Raw genomic sequence first — 27,821 nt, forward strand, 5'->3', positions numbered from 1 at the left:
TAGCAGTTAACCCAACAAAAAAGAAATACAAGCGCTGACAGTGAACACAGGATCTGTTCAAAATACAAAGTGTTATTTATACTGCATCAGCACCTAATGGTTACAGAGAGGATTAAGAATCAGATTCTAACTTACACAGCCAATACAGCTGTTCTTTGGAGCAGGTGTTATAGAACAAGTTGATGGTTTAGTCTTAATTAGATTTTATATAAAATCTGACATTCAGATTTTCATGTTGCATAATACTGTGAACATTCATGAGAACAAAAAAGAACAGGATGTGAACAGTGACACAGCAAATATGATGAAAGCAACTTGATTGCATTGGCCGTCTAACAAGGACTACAAACACAAGGCAGAGACCATGCGTTCCCATGTTCTTTATAGTGCCTAACACAGTGGGACCCCCTAATTCCAATTAGGAATCTTTGGGTGCTGCAGCAATATAAAACAGCCCCAGGAGACCTAACTGTAGACCGCATGCATCCCTGTAGAGAAGGTAGCTGAAGTCTCTGGAGTGAGAGCAGTTTACACCTGTCTCCCACTTCACATCCCTTGCAAGGAAGGAGAGGCTGAGAGATTTGGGTTTATTTAGTCTATAGAAGAGTGTGTGCGGAGGAGGAGATTTGTAGCAGCCTTCAATTAGTTTCAAAGAGGGTGGAGAGAGGCTGTTTTCAATAGTGACAGAAGATAGAATGAGGAGCAACGGACTCAAGTTGCAGTGGGGAAGGTGTAGGTTGGATATTAGGAACAACTATTTTACTAGGAGGGTGGTGAAGCACTGGAGTGGGCTACCTAGGGAGGAGGTGGAATCTCTATCCCTAGAGGTTTTTAAGTCCCAGCTTGACAAAGCCCTGGCTGGGATGATTTAATTGGGGTTTGTCATGCTTTGGGGAAGAGGTTGGACTTGACCTCCTGAGGTCTGTTCCAACCCTATGATTCTGTGAGATAACTTATGGAAAGATAATGATAGCCATAGACTGTCTGATGGAAGCAAGGTTGAAATGAAGAGAAAATCTAGAAAGAATAACACTTCAGATTAATTCTGAAACCTTTCTTCAACTAGTTGAACATTGATATTTGCCCCAGAGGAGAAGATCAGTAAGTGGATGTGTAGGCATAGAAAGAACCATTCACATATGATTTCAGAGTCGGTCCCAATAAACAGTTTCAACAATAATTACTTACCGGTCTTGGTAACGGCAGGTTTGCTCCATACCAGTGGTAAAGGGCTCTCCACACTGGTTCTGGTACCATTTTATAATCCCTCCCTTCCATCAACTGTGGAGATCGTTTTAATCGTCCTCCTTCCAGTGTTAATGATGCAGCCTTTAAGCAAAAAAGGATGGCGACAGAAAAGAATGGTAACAGATCTTAAACAGAGAAAACAGCCCACAGCTGCAAAGATTTAAGCTCAGGAACAGTAGAACAAGTTTTAATTATTGAAATATGCTAGCAAGTGGCAATTATCACCCGTTTTTCATACTGGAAGAAAGTATTCAATGTAACAAGTACGTTTAATTTTTACTAGTAAATACCTCTCTAACAGAACATAAAATTCCTTTTCGCCCCAGTTCTTCATTAATAATAGCTTACATTGAGGGTAGTAATATTTCAACGTTTATATTAACTGTGTGCTTGAACTGTGAAACTAGACTGGTCAGCTTAATTTTCAATATGCAATCTACTTCACTTTCTGATGCATGTGGACTGGTACAACAGCGTTATGATTGGGTTCACAATGCTGCAAGGAAATGTTTAAATACAAAAGTGTTTTCAATATAATTTTTAAATTATTTTTATGAAAACATTTCCACCTGTTTTACTATCTTCTGGAAAGCCCTTAAACACAGTTGTACTTTTTCCCTTTTGGAAGTACTTCACAGTGGCCCTTTAAGCAAAAAGTAAAATAATTTATGTAGAAAGAGTCAGAACACTGGTTACTACATTGTAAATGGTAGACAATTTTTTACTTTGTGGCTAACAAAATGGAGTGAATCATATTAAACTAGAAATGAAGTGATAACTGAGTGCTAGTTTTGTCCTATTGCTTAATTATCTAAATAATAAATTTAAGTTTTTACAGCTAGACAATTGGGATAAAGATTGGGATACAACATTTTCCCAAATTTCCATAAGCACATTGCATTTACCTTCACTGGATCTTGTGTTACTAGTGGCTGGTTATCAATAGCTCCTGGTCTTTGTGGGTTAAGTTGTAGCAATATATTTCCACTGGATCCAAGTAAACACTGATTATTATTGTCCGAAGTGTTATGCTGCCTAGCAAAACACATATCAGCTGCTGGAGAGCTCGAGTGAAGAAAACCTGTGGCAGAAATGAGTAATGAATCTCAATTTTAATTTTAAGTTGCATCCTGTGCACATCAGTTGGAAAATAAGGAGGAACACCTGTATTAAGGTTGTGGAGAAGATTCCCCTCAAATAGCGCTTGAATGGATCCAGATAACTGAGCACAAAACATGCCTCTATATCTGGAAAATTGGGACCTGAGTGTAAGATAATTGCACTCCCAAATGAGTATTTGGGCATACAAATACCGGTTTCAAGTCATGGTAATTGGCAGTTCAGGTAGGCTGTTAGCTAGCTGTGTGAATGGTAAGCGATATCTGTGTTTCACAATTTATGCCTGCGCATAAACCCATGCACAGTAATACTGTCATATTCTCAGCTTTGGACAAGGCGAGTGCCTGTATTTATAGAGAACCACCTACTGGCTGAATTATGCAATACCTAAATCATGAGGCCTGGGTTCTGGCTCACAATCACAAACACATGATTTGCTCTCTCAGGGGGTAGCCATGTTAGTCTGCAACTGCAAAAAGCTTAAAAAACAATGAATGGGTCCTGCAGCACCTTTGAGACCAACAAAAAATGTAGATGGGATCAAGAGCTTTCATGGGCTTTTCATCTGAAGAAATGGCTTGTGCCCAAGAAAGCTCATGATACCACCTACATGCTATTTGTTGAGTGGCTCCTGCATGACAAAGAGAGAGAGCATGTTCTGGTCCAGAGAATACACTATCTATAACCATCTTATTCTCGGACACCACAAAAGATTCAGTTAGCTTTCAAGAAAGAAAATTGGTTTCAAATTCTGTCAAGATTTTGTTACAAACAAGACAGCAGCATTTTTTCTGAAGCTGAACTGCAAACACTGAAGAGGGGAGAAAAGAGAGGACAATAGGTTATTCTGTTAATACTCCTAAAAAACAAGATTAGAGTATCATTTTGAGTGACTGTTGATGCGTTGGAATTGAAGAGTGGAGGTTTACAGCTTGACTGCCTTTTTAAAGAGTCAGTTTAGCTTGAGAGCTAGAACAGAGAGCAAGATTTTCGTCCAGCTAGACAAAGGCTTGTACTAACCATGAAGATGTTTACTTTTGCTGGGCGACATATTATGATGATACTACTACTAGAATTTTTGGAACTTAATTTTAGGTCCTGACATTATTGTATATATTTTTTAATATCTGGGTCTTTTTCTGCTCCTTTTCCCTCTATAGGGAAAGTGATCTGAGGGCAAATCATTGTGTGATGACAATGGGAAACTGAAAACAGTATTTTGAAAAAATACAATGATGGGGTGATTAAAGCAATTTTGAGAATAATAAATAGCATGTAAGAAGAAATGAATTATTTAAGTAATCCTGTCTTCTTTATCAAATAGACTCAAATGCACTATTACACCAACAGTACATATGCAGCTCATTTTATCTAAAACTTCAATTGCGGTACCTTTTACCCATGTAAAATTCAGGTCCCTTGAGACCCATCCTAGATTAAACCTCTATAGGAACAAGATTTTATGCTTACTGCTGTTAGTAGTCTCTGAGGCTTCTGATGCAGTAGAAATATTATCTGAAAACTTTTCTTCTGTGACAGAGAAGTAATTTAGGCCTCCTGTTTTGTCTTCTCTCTGTTCTGATGTATGGGTTGCAGCAGCTACTAGCGAATTCTTACCTCCACTCAAGACAGATGAAGGTTCTATCACAACAGGGTTAGCATCCTAAAATTGTTAGAGAAAGAGAAAGGTGAAGTACTGGACAACCTAAAGCTGAAAATGTAAAATCACTCTCAGACAGAGTTAATACAACCCAATACATGGTATCAAATTACTTTTAATGATCTCAAATGATTCTATAAAAAGATGTTTTCGCATCTACAAGATGAGGATAAGAGAATTATTCACCATCCAAATTACTGGAACATTTTTATTCTGTTGTATGTTACAGAGGACTATAAAACAGATAAGACTGTTTTGTTCTAAAAACCTGGAAATAACTGTAGCTGCTTAAAAATAGGCCATCAGCTATAAAGATTTTACAATCGTATCATTGATCATTGGTTCCAGAAGTTGTCTCTGTTGGGGGGATTAGATTGCTCAAAGCGCCAAACAGCAATGAAAAGTTCACTTCAATTAAGTCTGTGAATAAACGCAGAGCTTCTGAAAGTGAACAGTTAAACCCATTGGGTTAAGTCAGTGTTAAGCCAACTACATTGGCAGGTGGGATTAAACCTGGGACCTACCACATGAACTAAAAGGCTCTCAACTAAGGATGTAGAGAAGACTTTACTCTCTCTTTCTCAGTGGTCTCAGTGCCTCTGGATTACACAGGCACATATATACTCCCTCCACACCTACAGCTGGGAAGGAAATTGTTTTCTTTTTCTGTCAACATTTTCAAGATGAATACATTTTTTTGTTCCACACTGAGACACAACCAAAACATTTGGAAGTGTTGCAGAAAAAACAGACACGGACCAAGAACAGATCCAAGCTCAGTGAATAGGGGGAAACCCAAGTTCAAGTTCCTACACCGTTTGAATCCAAGCGTGTCCCCATCTTAGGTGAGCTTCCTAACCACCACTGTGTTTAGATGTTTTCCATTTTGAAGGTTTTGATTTTAATAATTTCAATTACACTTTAACATCTCAAAAGGCTGGGGAAAAGCAACCAGTGAAGGAACATATCAGAACTATTCTGAGACCATAATGGAAAATTTTGGATAGGAAAATAAGTAGGTTATTATGGCACAGTGTGTCTACTAGCAGCCATGGAAAAGTAGGACAAGCCCATAGTTTTACGGCTCTATAACAGATGCAGTTTGAGCCTACACTAATTTAATTCTAGATCACTTTACATTTCAATTAGATTTCTGGAAAGTTGCAAATAGAGTTGTTTAAATACGTGTTAGATTTTCCTTTAGGACAACTTTCTACTGTGTGGTAAAGCAATCTTTTATTAGACAAAAATATGGACTTGAATTCTCGGTAACAGTTTCAAAAGAGGACGTTCACTATATCTCAGTCACAGCTACAAAATGCACTAATACTACCCTAGACACCCAAAGAACATTCTCAAGAAAATGTAACTTCATTCCTTACTAATCTGCATTAGAGGTAGGCAAAAGCATGGACATCACAAAACGCTGCTTCACTACCCATTACAATACCCAGCAGTAGCAAAAGATTTTGTATTGGCTAAAGAGAACTGTCATGTTATGCTGGCCCAGCTATAAATCTTTTCAATGCCAGCATGACATGAAGGTTGGATTCCTTGCCTTGGAAAAGGCTATTTTGCTTGCCCTTGTGGGAAGGTGAAGGGGAGACCATATCGTCCAAAAGCAACACGTCTGCCCACTTAAGAAAAGGTATGAAAAAAGTCTCATTCAGTTCAGGACACTAATAGCCACAAGAGAAGATCCAGAGATTAGAAAGAAGAAAATAAATCAGCTGTTAAGAGGGCCATGGAATCCCCTTACATCCCCAACAAAGAGAAAATGAATGCAACAGACACTATAGAAAAAGAGGAGATCTACTTAAAGTTGCAGCTGAGTAAGATTTACTTGCAAATTCTTGGCTTGTTATATGGCAGAATCATGCAAAAGTAAAATTAACATAAAAAAGCAGTAAATTCAAACCTAAGTGAATAATCCAAAACATAATCCTCATGTATGTATCTGTAAAGTCCTATGTAGTTCTTGAATATGTTCTTTACTTGGCAGCAAAGTATAGACGGCCTGTAAGACACTACTTTGTATAGAGAATCTCAGAAGTGCTCGTGTTAACCAAACGATTAGGTACGAAACCTTATATGCCTCTGAATAAGCACACTGTAACAAAGATCAAATTACTCAGCGTGTCAAGCAAGCCAAAAATGTCCAGTAAGTCAACATTTGTCCAACTCTTCAGGAATGTACGACTAATTAAATCACTAATTAACAGTGAACACTTTCTGACCTTTGAACTATCTTTATCTATTTGCCTTTACAAGCAAGTTACATGTTTACTGAAGACAGCCTCATCTAACACTTAAAATATCTCCTCTTCTGAGGAGCAACTTTATTCTTCTCCATTTGTGGTTGAGCGAATTGCTAATTTTATTTATTCCCGTCTCAAACAAGTCTTAAGTAGATTTCCCTCTGCCCCCCCATGTATATGAAGTAGGCAAAGATGCTCTCATTATATGCTTTTATGGTCAAGTCTTCAAGGAACATAACCCTACCTCAATTCTCTTTTCTGAACACGAACACATACTTTGCCTACTTCTGTTTTTCCATTATTGCTACTTATCAGGACATTTCTATGTAAAAAAAAAAATCATAATCAAGCTCCCCCTTGATTCATTCAGAAAAGGCTCAATCTATTACTTGTGGCATGAAATATCACATCCATTACTATTAAGGCCCTACCAAATTCATAGTTTATGTTGGTCAATTTCATGGCCATGGGATTTCTAAAATTGTAAATTTTATTACTTTAATTATTTAAATCTGAAATTTTATGGTGTTGTAAATGTAGGGGTCCTCACCAAAAACTGAGTTGTGAGAAGTTGCAAGATTACTGTAGGGGTGTATTGTGGTACTGCTATCCTTACTGCTGGCCAGGAGCCTAGTTCTGAAGGCAGAGTCACTGTCAACAGCTGCACAGAAGTAAGGATAGCATGGTGCCTTTTTGCTGCCCTTATTACTGCACTGCTGCCTCAACTCAGCAGCTGCCACTCTCCAGCCCCCCACCTCTGAAGGCAGCAGTACAGAAGTCAGGGTGGCATGGTATGGTATTGCCACCCTGACTTCTGTGCTGCTGCTGGCAGGGTGCTGCCTTCAGAGCTGGGTGCCTGGCCAACAGCCACAACTCTCCAGCTGCCCAGCTCTGAAAGCAGTGCAGAAATTAGTGACAATACCACAACCACCTGAAAATAACCTTGCAATCTGTTTGCAACTCCCTTTTGGGTGAGGTCCCCCAATTTGAGAAATGCTGGTCTCCCATATGAAGTCTATATAGTATAGGGTAAAAGTGCGCAAAAGACCAGATTTCATGGTCTGTGATGTGTTTTTCATGGCTTTGAATTTGGTAGGGTACTAATTATTATCCAATAGTTTTGTCAAAAGCCAAGTGGGTTGTGAGATCACCAAATAAATCAGTTAGAACAAGGAGGCTGTGCTTTGGCAAGAGGACTTTTCTTTGACAAGTATCTTAAAAAGCAGCAATGATTGAAAAGAAAATGCAGAAGAAATAGGACAGCCTGATGGGACCTTAGTGAAGAGCTTAGTATGCAACAGCGATTCTCTAAATCAATTTGTTTCCGCTAATGGATGAGGGCTATTTCATTTCTGGCATTCTTTTTTATTTACTTATTGGTTTATTGATTAAGCAGGGATTTGTTCTTCCCTTCCTGTTTTGTCAACACATGCAAAAATGGAATATCAACATGTTGAAACCTCAGTGTTAACAGGAGCTACTTACATATTTGACATATTCTTTCCATTGCTGCCACCATTGCATTGCGATGAGAAACCAGTTGTGCCCCAGCTGGAGACCATATCTGCTTTCCCGTTCTAACCAACCCCTACATACAAGAATTAAGAAAATAATACAATCAAAGTCATGTCTTGAAACAGGGCAGTGACAGGAAGAGAAAAGCCAAATACTAACATGGTGTTAATGCAGAAATCTATAAGAGGCATTTTTTTCCAATAAAATGCATACCTAATAATTTGTCCTTCCTCTTCTGGAGTAGCAGGTCTTAAACCCAAAACTATATGGCACACCTAAATAGAAAGAAAAGGGAGACAAATCTTACCATGAAATTGTAAGATGCTCAAGGAAACAGTAGGTAAGAAGTACTAAAGGCATTTTCTTCTATACGGAGACCTCTTTCAGAAACAGCATTTGGATGGTGATAGAGGATTTCAAATCAGTACAAAATTCAGAGCCAAGTTTAGTTTAGGTAGTTTTAAGCCAAGCAGGTTACTAAAAATCATATTCTCAACTCACAAACTCACTGGATCCTGTTTGTACTATTCAGCCAGAGGTAAGCCCCAACATGGATGCCCAAAGGGGAAGGAAAAAAGGAAGGCGTAATAAAAAAAAAATTAAAAGGTCTCTCTGCAGCCGTTGCACCACACACAGAAAGACAGATTCCAATAATCAACTGCAATATATTTACCCATAAACAGTAACCAATTTTAATGGCCCAAAGACATCCAGTGACAGAATCAGAATTAGAATCCAGGTCTCCAATTCCCAGGCCAGTGACTGGTTAGGGCTCTAGACTATGCTGTTTCTCACAAAGTAAGGAAGAGGTGACCATTCTGCTGAGAGAAAAGTTCATAGTATCTGCGGTTTATCCCATTCCTATTTATTTTAGTTGGCACAACAAAAATGTCAGCCTCAGCTTAAGTTTTCTGTGTAAGCTTGCCTGCACCTAAGGTTTCCCTGCAGAGAGATCTATATCCCTAGAGCTCCCTTCCTTCTATAATCAATCCCATCTCCCTGATCATCTTCCGTTGAGTAAGCTAGTTGTATCATACAGCAGAATTTCAACACCTTGCTCAACAGATGAATCCTGCCCACCATATTATGAGGGAGGAAAGAGGAAAAATCAGAGAAAGTAACTCAGTTTCAATATAGTGTCATCAAAATTCATTTTATTAATGTATATCACATGAATTTAATGCTGATTATTAATCATGTTTATTATAATAATCCCTAAGAACAAACCAAGAACGGGGCCTAATCGTGCTTGGTACTGGGTACACACAGTAAAAAATAATCCCTGCCCCAAAGAATTTACAGCCTAATCAGATGAGACACAGCATGGGGGGAAGTGGTAGAATGTGCGGCAGAAAGACCAGTGTGAAATACCATGTTGGTTCCAATATTATTTCTGAGGCGGATTTGTTTGGTAGGGAGAAACTGCAGTGGAAAGAAAAGGGAAGGGAGAGAGGATGCTAAAGGGAGGCGGCATGCAGGACAGGGCAGGGGAAAAGGCTCCCCTCTGCAGTTTCGCCACCTGGCCTGTATTCTTTGTAAGATGAGCGCTTGAGAAGCCAACCAGGAGAGAGTCAGGTGCCACCCAGCTGATTAACAGAGCACCCACAGCAGGCACCATGTGTTTCTATTGGGCACACTGAGGCATGCATCCCTCAGTGCACATAATAACATTTATTCCACATATGGATGGAAAAAAATCAGAGGGAACATTGAAGATGGTTGTTAGTTTCATGAGAGGAAGGGTTCCCCCTGCATCCTCAAGTGTCCTGGGGAAGGGATGGCTTTAGCTGGACCCTATTTTAATCCCCATTCCTCCCACTGCAGCAGTCGCTGATTTGGCTGCTCCTGCCTCTGCTCCTATAGGCTGGAACCTCTCTGCAGTTTGCTTCCCAACATCACTTAAGGAAAAAGACCACCTGGGTCCTCCTTTCCCTAGAGTGGGGGAAGGAATGGGTCTTCCCAAATGGCTTGGTCTTCGAGCTGGCTTCCAGAATGGTTGATCCTTCTTCCGCGTTTTACATCCTCTTTTCATGTGTCTTTTGAGGGTACCAATTTGAATCTCAGTTGGAGATGTCTAATGATTGGTGGAGCAACTGATTTCAATTGGTATTACAACGAGAGCTGGTATTCTAATACTCTGAATAAAAGAAAGATCATTAGCTGCTGGGAAGGGACAGATTTCCCAACAACTATAACACAGCTGGCTCTGATGTTAGGTTTTGGGGTTTGTTTGGTTTTTTTTAAACTAATGCTATAGTGAACTAGCATCAACGTCTTCAAAATAAGTCACCCTTTTTGTTATTAAACCAATAGGTTGAACGGCTTGATTTAAAGTAATAAAGACTAAACAAATAAATACTTCACACTTCTACAGCACTTCTTCATCTGTACATCCTGAGGACGTCACTAAGGGTGATAAGCGCTATCACTATTCTACACATGGGGAACTGAGGCACAGAGAAGTTAAGTGACTGCACAAATACAGCTATGGCAGAATTAGTGTCCTGGCCTCCAATCTAATGTCTTGTGCAGTGAGCATGCTGGGCTGGAGATTGTTGCTTACATAGTAAGTGCCTGGAGGTCCTTACAGTGGATTCGTGAAGAGAGCATGGAGGTGGCACAAAACAAAACTAAAAAAATATAATGATGGGAACGAGAGTTCTGAACATTTACTGAAGAACAAACACAACTAACCTATTGCTAGAGATACTTATCATGGACGATAGTTATTACTTTTAGCTCTGATACACACATTTATTAGACGTTATTTATTAGTTAAGCACTGACAAAGTGTTAGTGCTCTACAGACCTGCCAACGGGGAGAAGAGCTAAGGAGGCAATTGTCCTGGGGCCTGGAGATTCTACTATTCGGCAGTGGTGGAGGTGTCCAGAGCCCTAGGGCCTTTAGAATCGCTATGGGAGTGCTGCCACTCCTCAGCCCTGCGCCATGCACTCTGGCAAGCGCTAAGGGCCAGGGGTGCCATCTGGGTGGTGCTGGGAGCCCCAAACCCCACTCCCTGCCCCCGAGGCTCCACCCTTTCCGGGGTCCAGCGGCCCAGCTATCCTCTGGTGCTATAAAAATAAAGACACCTGATTCTGAGGAGATTACAATGTAAGAAAGAGCGAGAACGTACTACAACTAATTATAAAACATTTATTTAGAAAACATTTATCTATCTATCTTCTCTGAATTAATTATTTTTACCAATGAATCCATCTGATAACTTCCAAAAAATGGGGATTGCAACATCTCCACACAAATTTTGGTAGAAGTATCATCATCATCATATTTAAAATTACCTTGGAAAAAAATGTGTGTAAGAGATCTTGAAGAAAACGCTGACTCATCAGCCCAAGACTTGGAAGGAATCCTATCCTTTTCTTTGCTGCACCCACAGACTACACACACAGCCCCTATGGGAAGGAAGATGTCTCTGTACAATTGAGGCTGTGTAATAATTATGAAACTGCACTGAAACTCAGAATGGAGCCGCCCCGCCTCCCCCACCCCCAAAAAACAAATGGGGGGGGGGGTTTGGGGAGGAGGGCTCCATTACACAATAGGGACCAATCTTGAAATAGGGCTGTACTAAATTTTTGGAATTGGACGAAACATTCAATACATATTTGATCACAAGCTTCTGAATTCCAGGTTTACCTGCCTTGTAAAAAGGATGTTATATCATTGCTTTTTGGGCACTATTCTTTGATATACAGCAATAAAAGACACTTTAGATGCTGTCTACAGAACATGGCAGAAGTAATTACTGTATGCTGTAGCGGCAGATTTTCTCATTTCTTGTATCACTTCCTTAGGGAAGATGTGGAACACCATTTCTAATGGAGACTGTAACTACTGTTACACTTTAAATTTCTTTCCATTTTATGTACCGTATACTCCATTTTTAATAGCTTGCGCTTTAGGCATCTCAGGACTCTTAAATGAATAAGCAAGTACTGCATCATTCAGTCAAGGTAATGCACTTGTACAAAAACACACTATTTAAATAGACAAAACTCTACATGAGTTGACACAAATGCTGATGTTGCACATTGCGATGGTGAACGAAAAGCTGAGGAGTTAATTACCATACTGTTAAGGTTTAAATTTGCACTAAATGTACCTGAAAAAGCAGATTTAAAAATTCATTGGCAAGAGCACTCTTCACACTCCAGATCTGATAGTCTTCCAGAGTGAGGTGTCCAAGCTAAGTTAAAAAGCAGAGAGAGGAAATAATGAGCATTATCAACTTAACCTCATTTCTGTGTGAGCTGCACATAAATCCACCATACAGCACATGGACAGTAAGTGTCTGGGAAAAGATTAGCATACATCATTATTGCTTTATAACTTCATCATAGATCACAATAATGAAATGAAATCCCAATACCAGTTTTAGCTTATCTGTAGTCAAAGAACATGAGTGTCCCAAAAGAACCACAAAGAACTGAACCTTGTACAGAATGAGCCATGCAAAGGTACCAATCTTTGTTCCCGCCACAAAATCCTGTAGATTTAGTTTCCAATGTCCATCATAAACATGCTTTCTGAAGCTGTGACCAAAACTGCACTGAAAAATCCAGATAAATGGCCAGGATAACTATTTCCTGCTAGACTACGTTTCTGCAACCCACAGAAATGTCCCACATTCATACAGAACGGCACAGAAGTCAACTGCAGGCAGAGGGTCTAACTGTCGTAAGATCCTAGTCATCTTAATCTACAATCTTCCCACAAAAACATGGATGGAATGCAAGTGGCTCCTAGGAGCTAACAGAAAGCACCTGCTTGACTTAAGTCCTTGTATGTCCAACCTGGATATGTTGAGTTCTCCATTAAATTGATCCTAATAATTCTTTAAATCAAAACATAGATATCAATCACGTGGCAAAAGAGCAGAATTTCCCTAATGTCTGATGGTTTCAAACATTTTCAAGGAGAAAACAACACAGTTCCTTCTTGACAGTCAGGCTGACTGGGCCACTAATCGTGTCTCACCTACAGAATGTCTCTTAGCATGCAGGTGCAGTATTGCAGCAGTTCTCTTAGCCAGGGCTGAGCAAGAAGCAGCCAGCGGGCCAGATCTCGCCTGCCAAGCCACCAGATTCGGCCCACAGCTGCTTTCCCGGAACCCTTAGGCAGAGAGCAGCTCACGCTGTGCTCTGAATGGTGGGGAGGAAGGAGAGAGGCTTTGTGCACTCTCCTCCCCCCCCCCCCCCCCGCAGCAAAATCTCTCAGCTCTCACTGGCCAATTTCCGACCAATAAGAGCTGAGAAATTTTGCTGGGGGCTGAGGCAAGGTGTGAAGCCTCCCTCCTGCTCCTTCATGCCTAGAGCAGGGCCATGGGGAGCAGCCAGCCAGCCAATTAGCCTGGGACTACAGCAGACAGCCTGACTCAGGTTCCTGCAGGGCTATTGGCTGGGAGCCACCAAGGTAAATGCTTCCCATCCAGAGCCTGCCTCTGCCACCCCAGCTCCTCTCTCCCCTCCAACTACCTGCCTCAAGCCACCACCCAAGCCGTCTGTACCTCCTTCCCCCTCTTCTCTCAAGTCACTACTCCCTCCCAGACCTCGCACTTCCTCCTAAAGCTCCTTTCCCAAGCCAGAATCCTCTCCTGCACCAAGACACAACCCCCTCCTTCACCCAAACTCCCCCTCAGACCCCACATCCCCCTTTCCTGCAGCCCAGTCCTCTACCCCAAGCTCCCTTCTGCACCCAACCTCCACCCCAGACCCTGCACCCTCTCCATAAAAGTGCAGCCTCTGCACACTTGCCAAAATCTTGGAGTGACCCCATATTAAACATTATTGCCCACCCCGTCTTAGCCAGGCTATGACAAATAACTCTTTTCTTTCCCTTGGGACTAGTCAGTCCTCCCCTTCTGAGCAGGAATTTTCACCCATCAAGCCCTCTTCCTGAAGGTAGGCTGTGGGGGTGTGAATGGGTAACTGATGAACAGATTACACGGTAAGCATTACCCTTAATGGGTGATGCTGACCAGTTAATAGTTAACGGCTACCTGGGAGCAGCCCCCAGCTCATGGCCCAGCTGCTCCAGCCAGCGAATTGCAGCTTCACAAAGGGCCAGAAGCGGCAGCCCGAGGGGGGCACATGAGGCTGCGGACTCCCAGCTGAGCCAGTCGCTCCCACTCCACCCCCACCCCTGGCTGCCGCTTCTTTGAATTTCAAAATCCCGTTTCAAAGGGTGGTATCTGAACTGGAATTTCTTTGTAAATTCAACACGATCAGTTTAATATTGAGTTAGGACCTCAACTGGTTAATGCATTACAAAGGCAACTTCCCCTCTCTGGATATTCACATCTCCACACCAAATACTATGGATGACCCACTTCCACCCTGACTTGATTAGCTTCATTAACACAAGCAACTTCTTCCATATGTGTGTGTGTGTGTGTGTGTGTGTGTGTGTGTGCGCGCACACGCACACACACACACGGCTTGACAAATTCTGGAAAACCCTACTCACCAGACAAAAAAGGGACTCGCCACCCTCCCCCCCCAAAAGTGTTTTCTAATAGCATAAATTCCTAATAAGAGTAAGAACAATAATTACTAATAAGTTATTAATAAATATCTTATAAACCTCTACCTTTTCACTCTGCTGCCATGTCTCCTCCCCTTGCTCCATCACCTCCCCTGGTGCCTGCTGCCCCCCCAACCCCTCACCCTCCCCTGCTGTCCTGACTCCTGCCCTTCTCACTGCCCTCAGCCTTCCTGAGACCTGCCCTCCTCCATCAGCCCTTCTCTCCCCCGTGCCCACTCCTTCAGTAGCTCCACTCTGATCATGTGAGCTACCCCTCCTCATCCCCTCTCCTAACACCACCCTCTATACACCTGCCTTGCCTCTCTCCTCTGGTGCTGGTCTCTCCCCTGCAGGTATCTGCCCTTCTGCTTCACCCCCAGAATCCCCTGGCACCTGCACCCTCCTGGTGCCTCCCCCTTCCCTCACTGCCCCTGCCCCCTTTGCTCTCTTTTTCCCTGATGCCCATCCCCTCACCACCCTCTGCCCCCGTTCCCCTCATGCCCCTGTGCCCTCACACATGCCTTGCTCCATCCCCGCCTTCCTCACACCCACCCCTTCTTTCTAGCCTTCTCCCAGCACCTCCCCTTCCCCCCTCTAGCCCCCAGTGCCCTTACCCCCTCCTCTCCCAGCATCACCCTGTCTCCACTGACATCTCCCCTCCTGCCCTTTACCTCAATGTCTGCACTTGGCCCCCGGTGTTTGTCTCTCCTGCACCCCTCTCCCTTGGTGCCTTCCCCTTTCTTCTTCTTCTCCTGACCTTCTCCCCTCCCCTCCCCTCAGCACAAGCCCCTTCCCCATATTTTCCCCCTCTCCTCCCCCCCTCTCCTCTCCCCACAGTCTAGTCCAGCCCAGCTCAGCCCCTTCCCCTCCTCCAGGGCCAGCTCTAGGTTTTATGCTGCCCTGAGCAAAACATTTTTGGCTGCCCCCCCCTTTTTTGTTGTCTTTTACACGTTTGCATTTTGCAATAGTTTTTTTTTCCATTTTTGTCACAGCATTTTAGCCCTATAAATAGCAGATAGCATTTTCATTTGTTTTTTTACATAAAGGCAAAGGTGCTTCAAGTGAACTCCCCCTTTCACTTGCTGCTGGATCACAGAAACCTTTTCCCTGCCCTGTCCAGCCCCTTCCTATGGACGAGCACCCCATCACTCCAGACCCACAGGAGAAACAGGGTGCAGGGACAGCACAGAGCCAGAGGGGTGTAGGGAACACTGGTGGGGGATTACAGGGGTGGTGCAGGGAATGGGAGGCACAGAGCCAGAGGGACGTGGGGTGTGGTGGAGGCACGGGGAATGGGACGCGGAGAACGGGAGGGGCAGAAGGATTGGGGTCTAGAGGCAGTGCAGGGAAAGGGCAGCACAGAGATGGGGGGCAGGGATCGGCGGAGAGCAGGGTGCAAGGATGGCACAGAGCCAGAGAGTTGCAGGGAAGAGGGAGAGCAGGGGATCCAGAGGAGCAGGGGCAGTGTGGGGAACGGGCGGCGCGGAGCCAAAGGGATGCGGGGTGGGTGCCGCGAGCCGGGTGGTCAGCCAGGAGCGGTCTCTCACCGGCGAGGGGGGTCTCTCACCGGCAGGACTGAAGCCAGCAGGGCAGGGCCTGGCTGCGCCACAGCCAGCTCCTGGGGCCACGCAGCCACCAAGCTGCCCTGGCCCTTTAAAATCAGCGGGGCCATGTCACGCAAGCATCCTGGCATCTGCTGGCGTCCCACCCTCTGGCTTGTGCCCCACCTCCTCATGCCGGAGCTGCACACAGGCAGCCCGGCGCTGAGAATCACTGTGCTTCCCCCTTCCCGGCGGCACTCCGCTCCTCTGCCCGGCCGGCAGATCGGATGGGGCCCGCCGCCCGTAGTGCGGGCTTTGGCCAGCCCGTCACAACCGCCCACCGGGGCGGTCTGCCCCTGCACTCGCCAGCTGATAAAATCTACTCGCCCTGGGCGAGCGCTTTTGCCGAGCCGTGTGTGTGTGTATAAAAAATACACTCACTCTCTCTCCTGATTCTCCACTCCAATTCATTTGATGAAGTGGGTTTTAGCCATGAAAGCATATGCTCTAATTAAACCTGTTTAGTCTCTACGGTGCCACAGGACTCCTCGTTGTTCCTTCAGGCAGGACTTTCCCCTTTAGTCCTCTCTCTGACTCAGGCCTTAGATTTACCATTTTTATCCTTATTCACAAGTTCCTACTCCAGACCTTTTCTGGGACCTAGGGTTGTGACTTAAGTTAGCTGCAAGGCTTTTCCCAGTTCCCCTCAGCTTAACATCTTTTCCAGTTAGTTTTCGTGAGGGTTCAACAGTGTCTGTTCTGCAGTGAGAGAGAAGGCAGCCTTTATACTGTTCCCCTTCCCCCAACTCCTTCCCAACTGTTTGGGTGAGGCAGGAACAGCAACAAAATTCCTTTGCAAAGCACTATTCATTCCTGGGGCTGCTTCCGCTCTATGCCTGTCCCCAGTTGGGGTCTCTATATGAGGGCTGTTTGTTTGCAGCCCGCGGAGTAATTTGGGTTTATGCAGGGCTCAACGTGTGGACCACGGGTGGGATCCTTTGAACATGGCCTCCACTGGGAACATGCTCCACAACAGCGAGGTGTCTTCCAGGTGGGGTGAACACTGAAATACGCAAGCGGATTGGCCGGGTGGAATAGATGGGTACAGGGTGTCGGCGTTTCTAGCCCCCAGGGAGCCGGTGCTGGGAGCACCGGGGCATTGTGGGAAGTGCTGGCTACTTAGCCTTGTGGGCAGAGCCTGGGAGGTGCTGACTGGCTTACACTGGCCACATTTAGGTCCAGCACCGTGGCTTAAAGAATAATCTTTGTATTCATGCCCATCAGTGTGAAAGAAGCTATTTGCATATATTCACATATATATTTGCATGTATATACAATCACACTCAAGTTGCGGCCCTCTGTCTGTGTGGTGAGTATCATTGGGGCCACTGGGGCTTCCAAAGTTGAGTAGCCTTGCTTATATCTTCTTACTAGGCCAGGCCAGGTTGTAGGATGCGCTGACCAGGAGACAGACTACTCTATCACAGAATCCAAGTGCCACATTTTAAAACTGCATTACCATTTGGTAATGCTACACAGTTCTGCTTTGTTTCCCCCTCAAGGTTTTTACCATCAGTAACATTAATAAAGCTCCCTTTTCATGTCAAAATACTGCAAGTGATAAAGCAAAGGTCAAGTTGTAATACAGCTTTGCAAATGTCAGTTACACAAAGTATATTTTAACTGTCTGCTGTTGCTGACCACAGGTGAATATAAAATACATCCAAGCCAAGAGATTAACAAGAATTCAGTTTATAAATATAAACAGGAAATGACAAAGTAGCATAGTATGACATTGCCCAGCTCCATTAAACTTTCTAATTTTTCAATTGCCTGATAAAAAGGCTCAATTTGATATGTTCATGCTGGAATGCAACTGCATAAACCCTTACACAGTAGGGGCATTAATAAATCTCTGGTTACAACCTTTTTTCCCCCACAGTTCAAAGGCCAAAAGAAATAATGTATATAGGATTTCAATAACTTAATTATTGCATCAGCATCTTTTTCTACCACTATTTTTGTAATCTATTGGGAGGCTCCATTATTCTACACGTAATCTTTGCTGAGAAGGTAGGGTCTCTTCCCTTTCACTGAACATTTTGGAAATGGGTCATTGATGTGCTTAGCTACAGACTACCCCTCAGTGGGGACCAAACCATAAAAAATTGAGTGGATGAAGGAAAGAGCATCCTAGAGGCCCTCTTTCCTATCATCAGAATAACTAAATAATCTTTTCTACCGGAAGATGGGTCAACAACTTCACTGGAACACAAGTGGGTATGGTATACATTTGTTCAAAGGTAATTAAGCACTTCTTGGTATCTTGATAACTTTTCATAAGACACTTTTACTTACACAATATATGTGTGTGTGCGCGCGCACACACACCCATAGATTCACATATATATACACACACCCATACATACACACACACAAGTGTATCAAAAGGAGGAAGTTACTTATCAAGTGTAGAACCAGTGTTAACAAGGTCAATTCAGTCAGTGTGAATGTGACTCATTCCCAGCAGTTGATGGGGAGGTGTGAATATCAAGAGAGGGAAAACTGTCTTTCTAGTGAGTTAGCCATTCTAACGCCTTTATTCCGTCCTAATTTGATCATGTTAAATTTGCAACTGAATTGCAGTTCTGCTGTTTCTCTTTGTAGTCTGGTTTCGAAGGATTTTTTTCTAAAAGGATGGCTACATTTAAATCTGTTACTGAGTATCCAGGAAGGTTAGAGTGTTCTCCTACTGATTTTTGTATGGTCACACTTTCTTGATGTCTGATTTAGGTTCATTTATCACTTGGCACAGAGACTGGTTAGGTCCTGTGACGATGCCACTTTTATGGATGTGTGGACAAAGTTGGCAAAGGGGTTTGTTGCAGGGATGGGTTCTTGGTTAGTGTTCCTGTGGCGTGGTGTGTGGCTGCTAGTGAGTATTTGCCTACAGACAGTCCCTCAACCTGAAGCAAGGACTGGCCTGCCTCCCCAACTCTGGGAGAGTGAGCCATCATTTTCCAGGATAGGCTGTAAATCATCAATGATGTGCTAGAGGAGTTTTAGGCAATAGCCTGTGGCGTTCTGTTATTTTCCTTGTAGTCCGTCCTGTAGTGGGTGACTTCTGGGTACTCATTGGGCTCTGTCAATCTGGTCCTTCACTTCCCCAAGTGGGCATTTTAGTTTTAAGAGCTAGGTATTATTTTTATTATTTAAAGACTTGAGTGTCCCTGCTTAGAGAGTTTCAACCTGTACATGTCTCTGGAAAGATCTGATGAAAAACTGACTTTTGCTTGGTAGAGAACACAGTGACAGAGCTGTGCACTGAAGCCAAACATGGTAACTTTACTTCTTTTTGTATTACTTTTAAATAATCTGAAATAATTGGGTCTTACCTACTTGCCACGTATTTTCATTTGTATCCAAGCTAATCAGTTCCTACATCCTTCAGGATTCAACCTGAGCCCTTTCCCATGTGTGTGAAAATACCGTTGGGAAATCTAATAATTGACTGACTCCGTTCAGTAAGCTCTCACCTTCGTGGTGTCATGTGCATTCAGAATGTCTTCTACGATTTCAGATAAATTCATATCCAGCTCCTGGACAAACAGATTAGAAAAGACAATATTAAGTGCCTATATATTATTCCAGAGTTATCCATGTAAAGAAGAGGAAAAGAGCAATCATTTCTATTTCAATTATTTTTATTAAGAATCTGAATTGTTTAAAATTTGGTGTCCCCATGTTAGACATATTTTTATATCTAAATATCTCTCTATCATAAGCAGCAGCAGAAATTACAGAGTGGGTAAATTAGCTAAGGTCATTTGCATACATCTCCTTTCTTTAATTCAGACATTTAAAGAGGCTCTTTTAATGACATGTCTCCAAACACAACATTTGTACTTTGAAACCTAAGCCTATTTTTGAAAGGCCTCTGTACAAAACAATAGCAGGTGATTTAAAACATGACTTACAGGTATCTTATCAGTGCGGTTATCTTTCCAGACCTCTAAAAGTGCAACTACCATTTCTTTAAGTTCAATGCGAGACAAAACTCCATCCCGGTCGACGTCAAAAACCTTAAAGCAAACTGAGGGGGGAGAAAAGGGTTATTTTAGCACGTTAAAGCTAATCAAAAAGAGTGTTCTAATTAGGACTACAGAACTTGGTCAACTTCACTGCAGAACAAAACCCAAGGAAAAGTTCAATGATGTGACTTCACAATATAATTGGGTGTTTCTCGGTTGTAGTGGGAAAGAGGACCTCTCTGCTCAACTTACATTCAGACTCTGCCACTTCCTTTCTATCTGAGGTAACAGGGCATGGAACAAATGCGTATTCAGAATCTGTAGCTTTCTAGCGAAATGTTAATTTTTAAGCTACATAGATGCCTTAATTTTTTCAACTACAAAGGTATATCACAAAATACAGGAAACCCATAAGAAGCCAGGTGAATGAAACAGACAGTAAAAGCAAACTGGTTCATGCTAATTACAACAGAAAATAAATTAGCCAATGGGAGCTGCAGGAAGCAATGTCCTGGTCTGTGAAAATTCCTACAGCTCCCATTGGCCGAGAACAGCAAACCACTGCAAAAGGAAGCTATAATCACCTCTACTTGTAGAAGCTCAGGTAAATATAGTGTTGGCGGCTTGCCAGGATCTAACCCTGGTGAAATGCAGCCATTTTAGTGCCCACCCTTGCTCTAGATAATCTGATGCAGACATTAGCATCATGTACTCACTAATACAGTGTGTGCATATGAATAGTTAGCAAAGTTCAACTACAAAAATAACTTACTGAATACCAAAAGTTTTTTCTACAGAGGTTTATAACTGGAATGAAGCCACAGAATAACTCACAAGAATACATTGTATTAATAAATATTAACCATATTTACCAAAATAAAGCCTTCATATTCAAGATGCAATTTTCTAGGGCTTCCCCCCTCCCTCCTCCTCCGCAAGTACAAAATTGAACAGATTTTTTTTTTAAATTAGAATCTTAATGGGCAATATTTTGCACACTCACATTTTTGCCTTTCTGCCAACGGTCCCCTGCAACATGCTGATAGCCCACAGGAGATTTCCTTAAAGTCTATGTGATTGTCACGATTTTCATCAAAGGCATTAAACAAACCTACAAACCACAGAAGCATCACCACACACGGAGTCTGATCAGACAAACTCACAAACAATATTTAGCACTTACATAATGCTTTACAGCCAAATACAAACATTAGTTAGAGTAATTAACCCTCAATACCTGCAAAGCAGATAATTAAGCCCATTAAATAGAAAACCAAAAAAACATAATAAGTGACTTACCCAGGGCAGGACTGCACCAGGAATACAAAAAATTCAGGAATTCCTGGCCAGCAGTCTCATTCACAGATGATGCTACCTTCCTAATGTTCAATGAGTTACACAAGTCTCTTGTGTATCTGGGAAATAACTAATTGCCAAGGCCATTGGGGAACATTTTTCAAAAGTGTTCAAGGACCAGATTTTTAAAGGTATTTAGGCACTTCCAAATGCAGATAGGTCTCCGTGGGATTTTCAAAAATGCCTTGGTGCCTAACTCCCATGGATTTCCACTGGCCCTGCATGATTTAGGACAGGAGTTCTCAACATTTATCTTTGAGCCCCCCCCACTCCCGACCATGCTATAAAACTCCCCAGACCACCTGTGCCACAAGAACTGGTTTTCTGAATATACAAGCCAGGGCTGGCATTAGACGGGGTTAGCAAACAAAGCAATTTCTGGGGCCCGTGAAGCTACATTGTTTAGGTCTCAGCTTCAGCCCAGTGGGGCCGACAGCCTCGTCAGGCCCCTGAGAAAAATGAGGGACCCTGCTCTGCACTGCCCTCCCTCCCCCGGGAAGGGTGGGGCCCTCAGGCAAAAGGAGCGAGGCTGGGGCTAGGCAGCCCTCCATCCTGCCCAGAAAGCACCATGTCTCCCCCCAAGCAGCCCTCAGTGGCGCTCTGGCAGCAATATAAAGGGCCCTGGGCTCTGGCTACCACTGCTGCCAAGACTTAGTGCCCAAGACTTCAGTCTGACGTGGTGGGGCTTTAGCTTTCTGGCCTGCGATCCAGCAACCCTAACACTGACTCTGTTTGGTGGCCCCCAGGAACCTGCTCACAGTCCCCATATCTTTAAGAGCTACTGACTTAGGACTATCACTGGGGTTTCGATACTTAAATCCTTAGGCACTTTTGAAAATCCTTCTCAAAATACAATCTTGACTGAGTGAATGAAGTGTTCCATTTTACAAAATAAAGCAAGCAGGTACAATCGTAGATCAGGACTGATGTGGAGAAGCCTAACTAACATTCCCACATGTGGCCTATCTGGGTTTTATGTATGGCCTGTGAGACATTTTATTTACTGTTGCCCACGTGCATGGTTGCCAGATTCCATTGTTTTCTGTTGACCTAGTTTTTTCCCTACCAGTATGATTAAAGTGACATGTATGTAAAGCAAGGGTATGTGAAGGGAGGTGCAAGTGCATGTCGACTGCACATAATATTGACTGTGAGAGCTGTGCGCTCACTCTACCCAAAGTGCTGTTACGGTTTAATTGGCATACACTGCAAATTCTAGGTATGGAAGAGCAGTTAGCAAAAACTACCCTATCCTGGGAGGCCATCTTGGTTACAACAACCTTGCAGCTCATTGAGATGAAGGACAGCCACTATTATGGCCCACTCAGTAGCCTAGGTTGCCCACTGCTGCTTTACTTGCCAACACTTGTCAAATAGCGACAATTCTGGTAAAGTTTTTGTGATATGGACACCAGTTCATAAAGAAGGGGAGTGAGACCTGACCATGGAACACCCAACAGATATTAGATGGTTACAACCTTTAGTCACTACCAACCTGGTTGGGATTTGGAAGGGCCAACCTAGTTATGAATGGTTCTGTGTTCCCATTACCAAGCTTCTGAGCCAACTAGTCACTGTCACCCTCTTTATCTGGAGCTGTTATAAAGAAAGGTCACTTTAATTGACTATAGGACGACCTTTTGACTGAGCACACTGAAAATCCACTTTAAAGATGAAATTACTTAGCATTAAAAAAAAATCCCATATTCCTGGCTAAAGAAACAGAGGAATATTTTTTCATCCATTAGATAACTTCAAGAATGACAAAGAAATTTCAAGGAGTAAGGTAATGTACACAATATAGATCAGAATGTTTTCCAGCTTTCCTGCAAGTTCAGAAGTATGCATCAGAGAGGAACTACTACTTCTGTCATTCTACATTTGTCAATAAACAAGCTTTCACAACTGCTTTCTATACTTTTTTTAGAGCTCAGAGAAATAAACCTTCTCCCCAAAAAAGCCTCAAGAAAAAGGCTGGTCTCAACAATAACGGGAATTGACGCTGAAGCAATCAATCCACTGGCTGTCAATTTATTGTGTCTGCTTAGACACAATAAATCAATCTCAGAGTGCTCTCCCATTGATGCCGGAGTACTCCACCAGGATGAGAAAAGTAGCCGGTGTTGACGAGAGAGCAGTCCCCACTCACCTGATTGCACATAAGATGCTGCAGTAATCATATCAACTTCAGATACTCTATTGATGTACCTGAAGTCACATATATTAGATTGGCAGCAGGGGTTATTGAGAGACCTTGGCTTTTTAGAGTTCTGTAAATAGGCACTTCTGGAATGAAATTAGCTAGACTATTGTAAGCCCTACAGCACTATAACTTCATAGAATGAATATTTTTATCAGTGTCCCATACCTTCACTCAATGATGGATGAATGGGAGGGGAAACTAAAGGGCCAAATGTCTCTAAATCAAAACGTCCAGTTCTTGACTGAGCCTTCAAAAGCCAATATCGTTTTTCAAGATCGATGATGTCTGATTCTTCCACTGTATATAAAAAAATAAATCAAACAGAATAAGGTCTTTAAAGAAAACATTTAATTTGTACCAATACAAAGCAAATGTGTACACAACTCTGTTTAGATACTTATAAAAAAACTTCTAGTATAACAACATTCATTTATCAATATAGCGAAGAGTTGTTAAGATTCCTGTGAAGTTTGTCTGCAAATGTTGGAATATTTTGGACAGATAAACTGTTGCCATTCATACAGGGAGCTAAACTTAGCCCAATGAAAACAGAAGATTGCTTCTTTAAAAAAAGAGAAACAATGAATCATTTTATGCCTGTTTCCCAAACACACAAATTCATAGTAACAATGGAGAAAGAAGCTGAATTTAGTTTCCTTACATACAGAATCATGGCACATCACCTCCACTACATCAGAGATTAAAAATCAATTACATTGTGATCTCTCTCAGTGTCACACATCCAAAGGTATGACAGAAGTCAATTTTTGCCAGCTGCTGAGTTTGCTGAAGTCTCTTGTTCTATGTGGTCATTCCCCCCCACTGATGTCTAATTCCACAGAGTGCCTATTTTCTCAATGCTAGCCCTCAACAGGACATCACACATTAGAATATTGAAATCAGGATGTAAAATGAGCATTTCTACACACAGTATCATGAACATCCAAGTATAGGACTTCGTTGCTCTACTTAGGCATTCACGTTTGAAAGCTGTACGTTAACACTAGAACAAATACCTGTACAGAGTACCATGGAATTAAAACAGTTAATGAAACTATAACTTAACCTTACATTTACACATGACAATATTTCAATGTTTATTATTTCCAACCCTAAAATCATTTGCCTTTATTTATTTTTCTTATTTATTGTTTTTATTACAAAATGACCTGAAGACACAAGGAGTGAGGCTCACTGCCCAAATTCAAATTTGAACTCTTTGGGGCAAGGATTATACTAATTTGACAACAGAATGCAGTCATGAATATAACAAGGAATAGGTAAGAGATGTAGAAGAAAACAGTCACAAGAATGTGCATTAACACAGGCCAGTGACATGTGAAACTAGCTAGTTTCTATTTTTTCAATTTTAAGATCATTATCAGATGAATGAGATAAACATGCAAGTCACTAATAACCAATTCAATTTTAAAATAGCCAATGGGAGGAGTAAAGGGTTTCCACAAGAAAACATGAGTAAAACTCTTAAGTGCAAAACAGCAGTCTCTAGAAAACTGAAGTCTTGGATAAATTTCTGTGCTTGAAATAATAATCTATTCAAGAAATATTTTCACCAAAGTATTTTACCCATGTGTTGCAAATGTGTCAACAGTGCTTTAGGTTGGTGTGAATTAAGTGTTTCTCAAATATCTATTTAATAACAAAGCCGTCTATATTAAGAAACACCTTGTGTGATCTCATTCCCAGATGGTTCTAAGCCCTTAAAACCATGCCAGCTTTCTAATAGGATTTAACTTCAGTTAGACTATAGAAACAAAACAATGACACATGGACTAAAAACAGAAGAAAAACAAAGAAGTTTTAACATGTCATCTTTGCCTCAACTCCAGGTTTTAGTGGATCAATATAGGCCAATATGTACAGGCAGTCCCCGACTTACGTGGATCCGACTTACGTCAGATCCCTAGATACAAACAGGGCTTTTCTCGCCGTGGAGGACTCGCGAGGCGGACCGCCCAGACGCACTGCGGTCCCGCTGCCCGCGTCCTCCGCAGCGAGCAAAGCCGCTCCGCGTCTCCCTGGTCTGCTGGGGGCCCCCCCCAGCAGACCAGGGAGACACGGAGCGGCTTTTCTCGCCGCGGCTTTGCTCCGCATCTCCCTGGTCTGCTGGGGGACCACCCCCCAGCAGACCAGGGAGACGTGGAACGGCTTTTCTCGCCACAGAGGACGCGGGCGGCAGGACCGCCCGCGTCCTCCGCGGCGAGAAAAGCCTGGTCTGCTGAGGGGGCACTAGCTGCACCCCTCCCCCCAGCAGACCAGGGAGACGCAGACAGCGGGACCGCAGAGAGGCGCCGCGGTCCCGCCGCCCGCGTCCTCAGAGGCTTTGCTCCGCATCTCCCTGGTCTGCTTGGGGGGGGGAGGGGCGCAGCTAGTGTTTTCTTGTCGACGCCTGGGTTTTCTTGTCGACGCCTGGGGTAGAGCAGCTGGGGCGCTGCCGGGTTGGTCCAGTAGCGCCGAGGTGCGGCGCTGTTGGGACCTACCCGGCAGCGCCCCAGCTGCTCCGTCCCAGGCATCCAGATTCAGCCGCTGTTGAAACTGATCAGCGGTTGATTCCAGGAAGCCCGGGGCAGAGCAGCTTTGCCTCGGGCTTCCTGTAGTCAGCCGCTGGTCAGTTTCAACAGCGGCTGTATCTGAACACCAGTTCCGACTTACATACAAATTAAACTTAAGAATAAACCTACAGTCCCTATCTTGTACGTAACCCGGGGACTCCCTGTATTCCAAACTTAAGAATCTGGTTGACCTTAATGGTATATAATAAAGTAAATAGAAAGGAACAGTTCCTCATTCCCATTCTGGATTTTGACAGGCAACTTACACTGTCCTATGAATGCAACTGTCAGCTGCTCTTTGGTTGATGTCCAACCATAAGCAGCAATAGTTACGGATCACAGTCCCAGGTTAAGGTTGCTGGTCTGTATTTCTTGAACACCAATCATTGGTGCTTTGCATTATACTGAAAAGGAGGTGAATGACAAGAAAAATGTATTTGTATTAAATGTACTCTACTCAGCTCAGTTCAGAAGAGTAACAATCACATTAACATTAGTGTGAACACATTTTAACATCCCAGCAGGCATAAAGTCCAATGTACAGCAAGCTACTCGAAGCTACTTCATCACTGCATGTTTGCAGAAAGTGTAAAAAGGCAATTACATTTGAAGCACAGAGGCTGAACTCCTGTCTTCTCTGGGTATCCTCCAACAAAATATTTAAACAAATTAACTAGAAAAAATGTGCAAAATGAAACTATTACATTTCTTCTCTCTACAGTGCATGTTCGATAAAACCACAACATTCCAATCAGAGCCGTTAGAATGAGCAGTGCATGACATGTGAGGAACCCATTACACTTTCGATGGAAACAGCTATTATATTTATACTGTCATTATCCACAATAAATACTGCACTGATGCATCCACTAACCGTCTAGTTATTCACCGTCCAAATGAGAGAGACATGTAAAAAGCAAAAAAGCAGAATAAAGCTTGTAAATATGATTATTAAAATCTTTTCAGTTTATTAATGTTTCAGAGTGTAGCAATAACAAACATAAGCTTTTTTATATATATATAAAATGGGCTTTGATCCTGGACTGCTCTAATTTACAGCAACTTCTCACAGGTGCCCCCAGGCCACTCTGTGACCTACTGCATACTTCTATGTCTCAGGAAATTTCTTGCAGGGAAGCAAAAAAAATTTCCCAGGTTCTGGCTCCACTGCCATCTTTTTATCTTTACAGAGTTTCTTGGCTTTCATTGCATACACCCCAGGCTAAAGTCTAGGTTTTTGAAAAAGTTAAATTTAAAAGCAAAAAAAATAAAAATAAAATAGTGCTAAACTGACAATTCTGAAACTTAAAGAAAAAAATAGTTTAAAAAATATGCAACTGCACTATTATCCACAACGTGGTACGGTCCTCTATAAATTCAGAAATGTAATAAATACCTTTAGAACTGCACGCTACGTATCGGCTTTTGAATTTAAGAATAACATATTACATTTCGGAACAGAAAATGTGTGTGTTCTTTCTTTGAATTTGCAAACAGAACTATCAAGGCAAAAATGTTTGTTTCTATAATTCATGGGAATAATTAATTGTTGCTGCTAGTTGTAGATACGAAACTGGGGACTACCCATGCAATAAACTAGGATTGCCAGATGGTTTCAACAAAAATACGGGACACACTCGACATTACATCACAATCTACATTACATCTTATTTAGAAAATACAGGACATTTATATTTTCTCAATTAGTTTTCCGAACAGAAAGCTCAAATACTGGACTGTCAGGTTCAAAACCGGACACCTGGCAACCCTACA

General features: G+C 42.6%; 1 protein-coding gene across 4 annotated transcripts in view; it reads right to left on the reverse strand.

Annotated features, from left to right (window-relative positions):
• The window catches only part of USP32 (ubiquitin specific peptidase 32), a 173,466-nt gene that overhangs the window by 43,877 nt on the left and 101,768 nt on the right, over positions 1-27,821 (reverse strand). For 3 of the 4 annotated variants that reach the window (XM_075904740.2, XM_075904739.2, XM_075904741.2), the window contains exons 6-15: positions 23,641-23,772; positions 20,920-21,027; positions 19,863-19,978; positions 19,422-19,484; positions 11,925-12,008; positions 8,014-8,075; positions 7,771-7,873; positions 3,838-4,030; positions 2,154-2,329; positions 1,189-1,329 (exon numbers count right to left, since the gene is read on the reverse strand). In XM_075904740.2, the coding sequence (XP_075760855.2) occupies positions 1,189-1,329; positions 2,154-2,329; positions 3,838-4,030; positions 7,771-7,873; positions 8,014-8,075; positions 11,925-12,008; positions 19,422-19,484; positions 19,863-19,978; positions 20,920-21,027; positions 23,641-23,772 (1,178 nt within the window). The remainder of the gene's footprint in view (positions 1-1,188; positions 1,330-2,153; positions 2,330-3,837; positions 4,031-7,770; positions 7,874-8,013; positions 8,076-11,924; positions 12,009-19,421; positions 19,485-19,862; positions 19,979-20,919; positions 21,028-23,640; positions 23,773-27,821) is intronic. The other variant, XM_075904742.2, reaches the window with a different exon arrangement.

Source organism: Pelodiscus sinensis, chromosome 21, assembly GCF_052426305.1.
Source record: "Pelodiscus sinensis isolate ZL-2025 chromosome 21, ASM5242630v1, whole genome shotgun sequence".
In the NCBI taxonomy this organism is placed as follows: Eukaryota; Metazoa; Chordata; order Testudines; family Trionychidae; genus Pelodiscus; species Pelodiscus sinensis.